The sequence below is a fragment of the Pezoporus flaviventris genome, unplaced genomic scaffold (assembly GCF_033815535.1).
Source record: "Pezoporus flaviventris isolate CSIRO_AGI_PZ_B2104156 unplaced genomic scaffold, CSIRO_AGI_Pfla_v1 ptg000047l, whole genome shotgun sequence".
Lineage (NCBI taxonomy): Eukaryota > Metazoa > Chordata > Aves > Psittaciformes > Psittacidae > Pezoporus > Pezoporus flaviventris.
This window is the reverse complement of record NW_026892595.1, coordinates 11,743,528-11,758,114: the sequence shown is the minus strand read 5'-3', so window position 1 is coordinate 11,758,114 and position 14,587 is coordinate 11,743,528. Positions and strand designations below refer to the sequence as shown.

The window sequence follows — 14,587 nt, the reverse complement described above, 5'->3', positions numbered from 1 at the left end:
AATTGCAAAGACTGTTTTTTCACTCGTCTACCCTTTGCCCAAGATCTGAAAAGAAAAGCCCTGTGAAAGCAAACAAAAAGTTGAATACTAGAGCAAGCAAGCAATGGCTGTGGCCTACTTGGTAGACTGAGGTAGCAGGGTTTGTGGCATCACTTATCTAGCAAGTCCATTTCCACGGAGAAAGCTGCTGCATTTTAGGAGGACAAATCAACACCTGATGTGATTATTCATTTTCCTTGAGCTATTTCTTTTATTCTCAAAATACAAGAAAAAAAAAAGAAGCTGACTTCAAACAACACAGAAGCAAAGCAACACACCAGGATTTCTCATTCACACAGTAAATGTAGCCTTTAATGTGAGAGGTTCTTTTTGATGAATCTTCAATTATGCATTGAATTTTCCAGTGACCCCTAGATTAGGCTCAGATAAAACCTCTGCAGCCGCAGGCACATTCTTTGATTTTCTGTGATTTGTCAGTCTTTTATAAAGACTAGATTATTTCAGGTCACAAATACAAGGTCTTTACTTTCTCACACTAGATCCTTTAAAACTCTAATAAAGGGGAACCTTTCATAATGGAAAACCAAAGCTAAATTGGATCAGTGATGGCCTATAGCTTGATGTGTCCTTGGATTATAGGAGTCAGTATCTGGTTAGGTACAACAAAAGGATTCCATAGAAATTCTTCATCTCGCCTCGCCTAGAACTTTTGAAACCAATAGTTGGAAAGCAGCAACTAAATTTAAATTAAATTTCAAACTGCATTGACCTTTTAATTATATGAGAAAATCACCTGCAAGTTGGTGCTATAATTCACCAACAATCTTGTGGGCATATTTTAATGTACATTTCAAATTTGCTTGTTTATGTTTCTCCTGACTTCCCTCTTTCTTCACAGACGCATGATAGATGCCTGATACATATATGCCTAAACTTTTTTAAAATACAACTTGAATATCATTGTGATTTTTTTTAATCTTCATTCTCTTTAAAATAACAAGCATTTTGTAAGTTTTAAGATGTCCAGCACATCTGTAATTAATTGCAGATTCTGTTGTTTTTCAAGTTTTCATGTAACACAACACAGCTGACTAAACAGCTTAAAAGCCTAATTTTTCATTAAAATTGTGAGTAATCGGCCAAGGCTACACAGTAATGCAATATTTTCTCGTTGAGAACTCTTTGGTGAATGATTTAGATGATTGGCCAGCACATCTAGACATTTTATTTGACCTTTTTAGACACTTTGTTGTGATGATTTGATTGCTATGAGTCCCTGTCAGACCTTCAGCTTTATAACTCAAAAGAAAAGTGTATGTGTGTCGGACAGTAAGTGTCAGAGAAACTGCTACGTTTCTCATTCATTTCTTTGTGAACAAGCCCATTCTGGCATATGTAGTGCCAGAAAATGTTTGAGACCTGATACCTTCAGTCTGTAGAGGACTTTTTCAAAGATGGTCTGGGTGCAAACTTTTGTGAGTTTAATGTTAGTGCTATTGCAGAGCTTAATTTGGGCTTGAAAGCCTAGGAAACTCAGTATGAAATAACCAAAATGCAGACCCAGGTTTAAAAAAAAAAAAAAAAACAACTTTTTTATACCTTGTATGGGGTGAGAAATTCACCCAAGGTTTTTTGTTGGTTTTTTTGGGGGGTTTGGGTTTTTTTTCATAGCTCCCTGTGTCTGGAAACTAGCTCACATTAGTCATCTGTCTTCTTAATTTTCCTTAAAAACTGTGGTCTGAGCTCTTCCTGCCATTGAAATTCTTGACAAATTATAGAGAAGGCTCAGTTCTGTTTTTCTTGTGTACCCTGAACTCCAGCTGCAGCATATTGAATGTGTTCATGACAGCTTGTAGTCATCTAACTTATTTCTAATATGTTAAGTTTCTAAATGATCCATAAAATCAGACCTATTTCAACACACAAGCCAACCTCTTAGGGAAACCAAATATTTTTGATATAACAAAAGTTATTATCACCACATAGTCCAAAACAGCTAACTCAGGTTAACAAGTCACTACAGATTGGCTGAGTCCTCTCGTTTTAAAGTGAAACACATTAAATTACACAACGCTAACCCTAAAATCTGGGGTAGTTTAAATTTTTTTTAACGGAGACCTTGCATAGGGTAAGATCCACAGGAAAAGTCTTTGTTTTATTCTCAGATTTTGGTCTAGCCACAGTTAATGACCTTCCAGAGTTTTCATCTCATCAGGTGTTAGCCAGGAAGACACAAGCTGGTTTTTGGGGCCTTTCTCATAGCTAGTGGCAAGCAATAGGCAAGAGGGAATAATTAATGTCATCATTAAGGAAGTGCCCAAAGTGGGATAAGTTGCTATATAGCAGTGCCTATCTCTGTCAGTCACAGAGAAAAATCTAAATGATGTGCTAAGAGTTGGCATTTTACTTGTAGGTGCCAAAGGTTTCCCTACATTAATTCTCTTCAGGGTGTCCTGGCTGAAGTGTTTTATTTCTGTTCCTGTCCAGAAATTTGGCAGGCCAAGATTCAGACCTCTTCTACCACTCTTCTGTCACATAAAGAAAAAGGGAGGATTTAAGGTTTTTACCATTATTGCAAAAATCCTGTTGAGATGGATTTATGGGTTATGTAACTACATATTTACCTCTGTATGTTCTACTTACTCAGAACTGCTCATATTCCCCTAAAATAGAGTTCATAGAATTTAGGCAAGCAAGGATTTCCTTGGACACAGCTTGTCATAAAGTTTACTTTATTCTGTATTATAAGCTATGCTTCTATAAAAAAAAAATCTTATCAAGAGGCAGCCTTGGAACAGTTTCAGTTGTGATGGAAATAGAAGAAAAAGAGAAAATTATCAGAACAAAAAGGTAATCAAAATAGATGGTGATGGATAGAAATATGTTAATAGGGTAAGAATATTAAGAAAGGTAGATTCAAGAACAGTTAGCTACCTTGATTGCCAAATAAATCTGAAAGAGCTTTGTAAACAGCATACTAGGTGTTTTCTTATATTTCAGTAGGGGGAAAATTCCAAAGGGAACAAGTAAATTTAACTCAAGTCTATGAGTCTTCTTGTGCTGTATTTCACACTGTACATTACAAGCTAAGAAATGCTCATACGTCTCCACATTTTATTCTCTGCATTCTTACATTATATATTAGGCATTATAAACCACATTAGGTTAAATAAGCATGATGTTAAAACAGTTTAGCCAAACCAGAAGAGCTGTGTGTAGGCACTTCAACTTATATTGAAGTCTAACTTATACCAGCTTAGTTTCTTGGGTTTTTTTTTAAGCCAGATATAAAATGATATGAAGAATCTACTCTTACAGTTACTTTGCTGTAAAGGCACATAATTAACTGATATAAATACAATTTGTGGACTTTCTACCAGCTCAAAGGATTACTATGAAAACCATATTTAAATCTAAATTAAGATCTTATGGAGGGGTAAATGTAGTAGACTGGATAAACTTTTAAGGCAAGTAACTTTGCAAACATTAGACAGAGCTTTAGAGAGGAACAGACCACTTGACCTGATGGTCTTGTGTTTGCTTTCAGTATGGTTGAGTCAGTGGGGCCACTGAATTGAAATTCTTATAATTTGATAACTTTTTGCTCTTCTGGATTTAGCAGCATTCAGCTGCCTTGCCAAGTGGCATGGCACAATATTGAGTTTCATAATGGCCACTGCTTGATGCTACTAATGTAATGGCTTATATGTCCTCAAGTGACAAAACCTAAAATTAATACTGATAACTGTTGTACTGTTACGTGGTGAATTTTTTTTAGAGCAGAAAAATGAAAGTCCTTAGCTGAAGTATTTAGAATGCTGTCATCCTATAAGCAGAGGGATTTAATTTTAGTTCACTCTCATCCATTTATTGCATGAAGCAGTTGATCAGCCTCGATGATACTTACGGAGTTGCTGTGGGTCCTATAGAAAATTGATAGCAAAGCCAGACACTGAATTCAAGATTTGTGGGTTACAGTTCATAATATTCTTACTCAAAGACCACCTTTCATTTCTTGCATGCAGTTGGAAGCCAGTTTTTAAAGCATTAGCTGAGCCATAACTTTGTAAATCATCATGACACCAACTAAAGTGTAGCAGTGGCTTAACCTCAAAATGTTAACAAATACTAAGGGAATGAACCCACAAATCAAGAAAATTGCACTCCATTACTGTGAAGAAGCTGAGAAGGTCAGAGCATGCTGTTCTTAAAAGAAGTAGAAAGAACATTTTTATGGAGATTCCTCTGAGCCTCTGGAGAATCCTTCCAACTGTACATTCCCTTGTTTTGTCCCCTAGTCACTATATGTAGGTCATTAATCATCAGTTCAGGAATCTGCATTATGTACAGGAAAAAAGCTTAGGTTGGAAGAACCATATACCTGCCCCATAAAATAAGCATTCTCCTGGTACACTCACATTCCAGATGTAGATGGAGGCCCAAAAGAGGGGAAAAATCCAGTGGCTCTACTGAGATATTTTGTCCCAGATATTTTGTCCTCCCTCTTTGCACAGCATATTTACTCAAACCCACAGTCATAGGGAAATACAGCTTCCAGGCTAGAAATGACATACATAATAGAATGGCGAGCTGGTGGAATGAACTTGGATCTGTATGTGCTGGTTATCCCCTGACCATGCAGAAGGAAAGGATTTCTGCTCTTTGTCTGTCCAAAGAGGAGAGCACACACATGGCGAGGAGGTGTTGCCAAATGGCTTGTAGAGATCTCTCACGTGGAAACAGCTACCAGACACTCTGAAGCTACTGGATGGGAGAAACCCAATCAGCCATCAGTAAAGGATGGCTATGGAAAAGAACAGTTGTGGGGGAAAGGACAATTGAATGAGATTAGCATAGGTACAGTAGTGTATCAGACAAATAACAGGGATAGTAGTGAGGAGAGATGGGTTTGACCTGCCAGTTTCAGCTGATTTGTCCAAACTCAGAATGTTCCAGTACCATCACTGGCAAACAGTTTTATTACCCTGAAATAAACCTTGGAGAGGGATGAAAATCGCTTGATTCCTTGCTTAGATGACTTTTAAAAAGATTGATGTATATTATCATAGTTTTCTGATACATCAGATATCATCTACCCTAAACTGTACATGCCTTTGCTTATATATCGAATTTATATAACTTTTTAAAGTGGTATGCAGCACCCTACCAAGAAGTAGAAATGGACAGCTAAGAAATCAGCTTTTAGTAGATCTCACATTCCCTCACAGCTCAGGACTTCAGACTGAGATATATTTTACCCAGTAAATTGCTGTCTCTGATGGCATCCCTATGAGCAATATAAAACGTTTTATTGTGTTGTCACAGCAAGTTTTAAGTGCCTAAATGGTGCTTTCTTTAGGGATCATCAAGTTTCTGTGATTCTATAATAATTTTATAGTTAAAGGAATAGCAATAATAATCTATATCTGACTTAGAAGCTAGTATTTGAAGAATAGTGGGATTTTTGTAAGAACAATAAGCTACTCATTTTGCATTAGTATTAATAGTATGGCATGATCTACTTTAATCAATAAATGTGTTTTTATAAAGCTGGACACGCTACAGTTTCAAAATCACGGCCAATACCAAAACAGTCATTATCTAACATGTACACTGGGGAATGCAAGGGGAGGTCTGCAGTTAACAACTAAACTATTAAAAAATGGCATGTTTTCATGTAGGCTCTCAAAATATTATTACACATTCTGTTTCTGTAATGATTAATATATGTAGTGCATGCTCATAAGCAGTAAAAGAGTATATGTCTGCATATATGTCTGCACTGCAGACATGGTTATACCTGAACCTGTATATTTTTTCAGGGTACTTCATATGTAGGAGCTGTTTTCAGGCACTTGTATCCAGACCCATTTTGCCATAAAACTAAGGCCATGCCAGAAACAGTCAACTTAATAAACCAGCGTTTCTGTACCAGTAGTGCTACATTAATGCTCTCATACCCATAAGATAGTGTCATATTCATCTGTCCAACCAGCTAACAAAATCATGGGTTTTGATGAACACTCAGAATTTGTCCAATTGCTGCCATGTGATGTAACAGCAAACACTCATTTTATCATAAAGCATTTCTATATGAGAAGAAATTGCTGGGTTCATTATCTCATGACAAATTCAGGGTATGCTTTGAAAATTCATTCTTTTGGTTAAAAGAGGGGGAAAAAACAGCAAACCTCAGAAGAGAGTTGTGATCTTTAGGCTCATTGCTGCTCTTTACGTTATCTATATCCCTGGATTTGCTAGTGTAGCTGTGCCAGTCAGGAGATTAGGAGATTCCAGTGAGGTATTGTGTTTTAACCCTTAAAGATGCATGTGCATTAAGAAGTCAGTTTGAATTGGAGCTTTCTACCATCTGATCAAAATGCAAGAGTAAAAGGGAACAACACAGTTTTTGGTGGGAAATAGCAGAGCTTTATTTTCCAAGTCCACAAAGTTAAATCCAATTTTTTTTTCCATCACTTGCCTTTGATTCCATGTTACTTTATATAAAAAAAAAGTTTCTAGCCAGGATGTACCAGATGTTTGCCTATTTTTCCTCAATTTCACAGTAAAACATTTTTGTATCTCTTCTCTCACAGAGAGAGATACTACTCTCTGGTAACTCTTGTCCATCTCACATCATGAGGGTGAAAATGTATGTATCACAATTTTGATTTGTCATATGTAAAACTATCACAACAGAAACTTTGTGTAAACGTTAAACTTAGATATCAGAAAACAGTGTGTTTCATTATTTTGCAGACCTCAATGGGTAACATGAAATAATGAGAAAAAGAATTATGAGAAAATATCATAAAGACAAAAAACTTTAAAGGGTGGTTGCAGTGTGTACACACCTTTGTTCCTATTAAAGCCAGCATCACAGTCCCCATGGGCCAGGGCAAGATTTTTATTCATAATTCCTCGAGTTTTTTGGTTATTCCTACTCCAAAAGAAGCTAAATCAACTGTAACTAGAGACATAATATAAGCATATAAAACCAAAGGTTATATAGTCTTTGTGTGTTTATCATACAAACAATGAGAACATTTTTATCGTGTTTTCAGTTTTACATTCCAGCAGGAGAACAGTTGTGTCATGTTTGTACTGTGTGCCTTTATATTTGGGGGTGAAAAAGTTACTTGCTGGTTTTGTTCTATCATTCAGCACCTAATGAGAAGAGGACTAACCTTGGAGACATTATTATGCTCCTTCTGCTTAAGAGTTTGCATGTAAGAGTTTGGGAGGAGTTATAAATATGGAGCATATTATGTGCAACAATTGCTTTTTTGAGAACAAGAAAAGGAAAGTTTGGGGAAGTTCCACTGAGAGAGCTCTTTTTGGGAAAGTATTGGTCATAAGACAAATATCCTCCCATGGGTTTACCCTTGACTGGTACAGCAGTTGTGCTGTGATAATCTTAATAAAATTTCTGCACCTGAAAGTTTCAGAGTCCTTTTTTTTTTTTCATCCATTTCCCTTGGTGGCTTTGTAAAAGAACTGTCAGTTGATTTTGTAGCAGAGAGTGTTTTCAAACTTGACAACACTGTTTATTGTCTCAGTGTAAAGAGAGTGAAATCAATTTCTCATGAGTATTTGAGCCCTGGGGTCAATGAACTGAATTTCGATTATGGAAATTACAAGTTACTTACACTTGGTGTCATTTAAGAAAAGCGTTTCTTGTATATCATTATTTTTGCATTTTGCATTCTGATCACTGCACTGATGCCCATGCAGTGCTCTACCCTAGACTAGTAGAAATCTGGGCAGGCAGTTGTCACCTGTGTTATTCGGAAGGTACTTTGTTCTCATTTGCAAGGCTGGATGTTAAACACTGGGAAAATATTGGATCAAAGGAGATTAATTTGATGTCCTTTACAGAGTAGTTAAGACCTTAACTGAAGTCCAGTAGTTTTTAATATGCAGAATATGATGTTCTGTCTTCAGCCATAACATAGTAAGTGTACAGATTACTCATTTAGTGCAAATTGATGTGAAAATGGGTACAAGTGACAAAATAGTTTATGATGCACGGATGTGCTGTTGAAGGGAAGAGTAGAGAGTGTGAAGCTGCCAAAAAGGCAATTATAAGACAAACAAACTATGAATCCTTTGTCCCTTCTAGGGAACAGTTACTTCTTAGTGGGGTGACTCACGCAACTAACTGCTCATCAGTGGGAATTAATAGCCCAGCCCAGAGCATCTACAATAAAACAGACCTTTCCTGATGGCCTTTCAAGTGCTTAATTTGCATTTATTTGGCTGTTTGAAATATATGTGCAAGTGCTAAATATTATTACAATGCATGAGCAGAAATTAAGACTGGAGCTTGTATATTTTCATCTGTTCTCAGCTGGAAGTGAATAGCTATTTAATAAATTATTAATAGCTATGTCAAGTAAAAGACTCTGCTGACTGAAAGTTAGAGGAACCGTTTTTAGGGTCACCTTTCTTTCCTGCTTCCTCACCGAATCTTGCACCCTTTGCTACATAGTTCTACAACTACCAGCAAGTGTTTTAAGTGCCCTTTGGGTGGGAATACATTGAAAATGGACCTTCCACATTCTAGGCAATATCTCCTTTCTGTCTCCTTTCTTTCACTGCAATGTAAAGGATGGCCTGGAAATTTTCCCTGAATGTACTGTGTTTAAAAAAAAAACAAAACAAAAAACAAAAAAATCCCAAACAAAGCAAAACAAAAAAAAGCAACCCCAAAGCCCCCAGTCAAATAAGGCTGACACTGCTTTTCTTTTTTTAAAACTCATATATCTTGTGAACTAAGCTTTAAGAAAGCTAAGAAATCCTTTGTAGGATTTAGGCACGCAGAGGCCTGGTTCTTGGATCCTGTTCATGCCTAAACTCCAACTTTATGTCCACAGTCAGCATAATTAAACCTGAAGTTCCTGTGTGAGCAGGTACTAATGAACTTTTCAGTGAATAGAAGGATACCTTCAGGCTTAGGCGGTGTCTGAGTGTGGGTGCATGCTTGCGATATTTCCTTAAATTCATTAATGCTTCCCAGATTCTAGTTTAGCCTCTCAAATTATCAGATTCTTTTTCTTTATCCTCTGAGTCTGTTACTTAGCTCCTACTCCACAAGCCGTGTCACTGACTTCATGGGAAAAAGCAGGGCATCACTGCAGGGTTTCAGCTGTCCTGACTCATGATTGAGGAAATATGGGCAAAAGCAGGGAAAATGTACATGAATCCCTTCACTTCCCCATAGATTCACTTCCATGTAATAGTTAGAAATATCTCTTGGCTAAGATAATGCATCTTCATTTTCCTTTTCTCCCTATTGTTGCTATGGTGCCATGCAATCCGCTCGGTGACAAGCCATGCCGGCCTTCCTTGATCTGGTGAGAAAAGTGCTGCCATATGTGGATGCATGAGCTAGTGCACTGAGATTAACCATTCCTGTTTTCTTTTATTATCCCTGATACAAGGCATTTAACACTACCTAGGTCAATAAACCTTTTTTCTGTTATTTTCCAGTTCTCTTTTTTAATATATAGCATGGAATGGTCTACTGACAATCTGATAAATAGTAATAAAGCATGTACAGTTGTTGTTGTTACTATTAACAACAATAACAGTAACTTGTTTGAAGTGGTATCCATAACTCCATAGATGTTTTCCAAGAACAAATAAAAGGGACAGTCACTGACCACACAGATCATGCCACTCTAAGAAAACCAAACAAATAGTTCAGGGGGATGGCATAACAAAGAGGATGATCACAGAAATAAAAAAATTTAATTATAGTCAGCTTGGCAAACAAGCATGGTGAGAGGAAACTTTAAAGTGGAACTGAAAGAAAATTTCTCATAAGCAGGACCGGAGACAGGTGTTGTATGGGGAAAGGCACGGAGGCGATTTGAAGGATTGCCAGAAAGGCAGAAAGCAGATGGAACATTAGGTGAATGTTTGTGAAGCCAAATGGTCAGTAGTCTTCTGGCATATCTTAAACCTAGGGCTTCTGAATTGCTCTTTTGCCTGCAGTAGAACAGCACTTTTATTTAAGAGGATGCTGAAAAATCATTGCTTATCACCATGTTTGTACTTGCTGTAATATTTCAGGTTGTCCAAAGTAGAAATTACACAAAATCACAGTAGTTGTAGAGATGTTGTCTAATTATTGAGATACTTTTTCTGCGAGGTTTGCAGTGTTTTTGAAACACTTTGTCACTTATTTACAAGCCCTGCTGACAAGTTTCTTGTGTGACAGACAACCATCTTTTCTCCTGATGGGAGCATAGAATGAGTGGCCTCTTGGTATCAGTTTAGTAGATGGATGGTCTTTTGTAATACTTTGGTATGATGAGTGTTCCATTCAGACCAAGATTAGAAGACTCCAGGGTCACATAGCATCCATCTGTTACACTTTTGGCTGTCTGATTCAACTGCACAGGGTAGTTCAAAGTCCCTCTCTAAGCTAATGAATCAGGATTTCATAATGTGTTTAGACCTTACAAGCTTTTATAGCATGTCTCAACGTGAACCTGTCAAGAAAAAAAATACAGCATTCAAAATGTATTAAATTAGTACCTTTTGTATGTAGGGCAACTAAAATAGTCTTATGAGAAAATCAAAGCAAAACACATTATGAAGATAATTAGGAACTTCAGAATGTCCAGATCACATTCAAAAGAAAGGGTATTCATTTTATTATTGAGTTAGAATTAGTAAAACATTTGGGAATGTTTGTTCATTAAGGTTATAAGAGTATTTGTGGGAAAGAGCTAATATCTTCTTCCAATTTGGGCTGTAAAAAATGAGTGACATAACAGAAAAAGCAAATGCTCAATTACCATTTGTGAAATGGTATAGATGAAACATAAGTTACTGTGCTAATAAGTGTGCTATTTGTGCAGCTTCCACAGATGACAGTGCTGCAGAGAAGAAAGGTGGAACACTTCATGCCGGCTTAATTGTCGGCATTCTAGTCCTGGTCCTCATTGTGGCTGCAGCCATCCTTGTGACCATTTATATGTATCATCATCCAACGTCGGCAGCTAGTCTCTTCTTTATAGAGGTAAGAGACAAAAATAATGTGTTGTTTTACTAGTCCTGTCATTTGGCTAGGATAATTTGATGTTCAGAATGGAACTTTCTTAACTATATCTAGAAAGTATTCTTGTGTTAAAAGTATAAACATTAAAAAAACGGACATCTTCTAGCAGGTGATACTGATTTATTCTAAGCATGTTTGTCACTCAGCTGCTACTTTAACTACCATTGCTGTTACTTTTAATGTTTTTTCACAGGGCATATATCTAAAAGATATATCTAAAAGAAAAAGCTCAGATACCACTGCACCTCTATTTCCTATCATTCATTTTTCTCAAGATAGCATTTTTTCATTAGCTTTTATGTGCACTGGCATTTTATTTTGGGACATACATATTTTTCTATTTTTTTCCTGCAGAAAAATAAAAATTCTGCATTATTAATTCTTCAGAAGAGCTGACTTAGCTGAAAACCTGAGCTTAGCTGGAAACCTATGTTAGCTGTTCCATGCATTCATTTGCAGAAATCTTTTAGTACTGTTCCTCAGAGTATGGGAAAGATTATTTTCGCCTAATTTTAACATCTAAATCTAATATTGTCTCCTTTTGCTCTTTCTACTAGTGGAGAGAGGAGCAGACTCTTTCAGATCCTGATCCAACCGGTCTGTTTGAGCCATCTCCTTTAGAATTAAATAAATTACCATTTTTCTCCCTCAAATACAGAGAGCTACCTTAGGTGCAGACATCTACATAGCAGATTCTGACAGTCAGCTCAACTCCACTGTACACAACAATATGAGAAGGGAACATTTTGCATAGGTGTTTGATTTTACAAAAAAGTATGAATACCTACACCTACTTGTGTTTTTTTTCAACTCAGCAGAGTTCCAGCTAAAGGTGAAAGAAAACACTGACTGTTCATAACCCCCACTTGCAGTACTCCCTTACTGTTGAGAGCCTGGACACTTTCTAATAGACAGTAGCGTAGAGGCAGAGCCACTGGAAGCATTACTAGGGACGTATCTGGGTATTACTTAAATAAAAGCCTGGCCCATAAAGATATATACATTCATTCTTTGTGACAGCAGTGTGAATTGAAGTGAGACATGAACATAAACAGAATTATTCATCTTAAAATCATATTATAATAAACATACTGCATACATGCCATAGTAGTGACAGAAATCAAAATGAATTATCAGTATTCCAGGTTCAAATGATATAACTGTATTAACCATCAGGGAACAGCATCCACATAATAAAATCAATAGTATTCTTTCATGTCTATGCAAAATTTCAAGCCACTTCTCTATTGATATAGACAAAAAACCCTCCACTGAAGTCCTTGTACAGAAGAGAAGTATTTGTCCCTTTCTTTTTTTTTTTCCACACACACAGATTGAATTGCTATTCTTTCACTCTACTAAAAACAAGTTTCTTATCTGTTACGGTGTGAGTGAAAGGCTAAGTACATGGCAACACCATTTTTTAAGAAGAAGAGAAGAATACCAAATTAAAACACACATTTATTTATTTATTTTTGTTCTCAGTGTAGTAATGGCATGTTAATTTATTTTGTTCACTGATACCATACTTATGACAGCACTGGCGTCTTAATCAGTTCTGTTAAAACCATTCCACTGAATTTAATCATCAGATGGCATTAATCAATCTATGCAGTCAAAGCCTAAAATGTCTTTTAGCAAGCAACATAGGCTTTTAGGCAAAAAAGAAAAACATAATCTTTCTGTTTAAAATAATTGAATAAGGACAGGAGGACATAAGTCAGTCAAAATCAAATTTATATAAAATGTGTTATAAACGACATGCTCTTCTGGTTACTAGGAAAGCTGTGATACTTGTGAAGATTTTAGCAGGAATTATTAAAAAGTTCTAGGTATGGAGGGGTGGCCTTTCCCTGTGAATGACAAAACCGCTGATGCAGTGGTAAAACTACAGGGGGTGGAGAAAGAAACTACTCTGTATTTCAGAACATTTCCACAAATTCTAAACTTTAAAGCCATTTTTAGTATCATAAGTGTAGAAGAACAGAATAAGATAATCCATTCTGGAAATAAAATTGCTTTTAAAGAATTTAATAATTTAATTTCTGAAAGGAAAAAAAGTATTTTGACCTATTCAGGAAATAAAGAGTAGAAATATTCTTTTATTCATCTAATATATACGATGTCCATGTTTCAAATACAGAGGAGAATGTAATTTTTCAGGCTTGCATTTTGAAACTGAAATATAACAACTATAATGAGGCATAACTGGTATAAATAGGTCACTAACAGAAAAGCATTCCTTATTGTGTTTTTGCAATTGAAAAATATTTGCGTAAGCTGTTACAGGTAACATGGTACAACACATACCATAGCAGACAAACTGCCTTATTTATGAGAAATGAATGAAACATGGATCTGATGAGAAGGTGGTCAAGAGCACTGCCATGGGCTTGGTTATGAAATTAGAACAAGCATATAAATATTTCAGAAAATAATATTGTTTTCCATGAGTCTCGATTAATAAAGCAAGTTGCACAGTTAAAACAAGATGTGACAGATGGACAGGCAGCTCCCTCATATAGTTGTCTAAAAAATTACTAGTACACTGTAGTCTGCCATCAAGTCTTCTAGCCAATTTAAAATCTGCATCAGTTTATCTATCATCAGTAACTAATATATATCTACATCTGGGCATAATAAATAATGGGGACCTGCTTCATTAGTGTTTAAAGAAGGTAGTTTATAAAGGCATCGTATTGGCATTAAACATAATATTCGTTAAAAAATGTAACATAAATAATAGAGAAAATTCTTTTTACATCTAAGATTCTAGGATGCTGTCATGATTTTATAGGTAAAATATTATGTTCAGACAGATTTCATTGGGAGTTTGGGGTTAAGGGCTATGTAAGGAATTTTGAGTCAGTTTGGTTTATAGTCGTGATTGGTTACTGAATAAAGAAAAGTGTAATAAATTGATCCCATATCTGAGGCTTTAAGTCTCTTTTTCCCTTGTGTTCTCTGCAGATATCACCCAGTATTCATGTAGCACCTCACTCTGTATTTCATATAGCACATCTTAAAGCCCACTTGTGATGCCTCTCATGTTTGCCATGTAGTAAACTCACCCAGATAAGGATAAATACACCCACACTTTGACCACACTGCTTAAGTTGTACTCCTGTGTGCAATCCCTTTTGAGACTTCTGAGCACCATTAAATGATATCCTGAGTGCACTAGTTGGTTTAAATAAGCAATCCGCAAAAGCCGTAAATAAAATGCCATTATTCCAAAAGCAACTATTGTCTTAGAACAGAGTAAAATTATTCTATGGGTTTTTTTTACCCTTAATGTCTGAAGAAGATGTTTCGTCTTGCAGTTTTTTAAATAGCTGTTGAGCACAATGCATATGTGCAGCCCCACCTGCAACAAAAATATCTGTTTTCAACAAACAGCTTGAGAAGTCTTGAATGCTAACGCTATTCAATTTGCCCATGATAGTGTATCATTTTAAAGAACACCATCCAAATAGTTCAATAATTTTTCAAAAAAGTTTCCCCTTTTTGTTAAGT

The 14,587-nt window shown here is 36.1% G+C and overlaps 1 protein-coding gene across 2 annotated transcripts in view; it reads left to right on the top strand.

Annotated features, from left to right (window-relative positions):
* The window catches only part of PLXDC2 (plexin domain containing 2), a 256,273-nt gene that overhangs the window by 231,955 nt on the left and 9,731 nt on the right, over positions 1–14,587 (top strand). For both annotated transcript variants that reach the window (XM_061468294.1, XM_061468295.1), the window contains one exon: positions 10,872–11,032. In XM_061468294.1, coding sequence (XP_061324278.1) covers positions 10,872–11,032 — 161 coding nt within the window. The remainder of the gene's footprint in view (positions 1–10,871; positions 11,033–14,587) is intronic.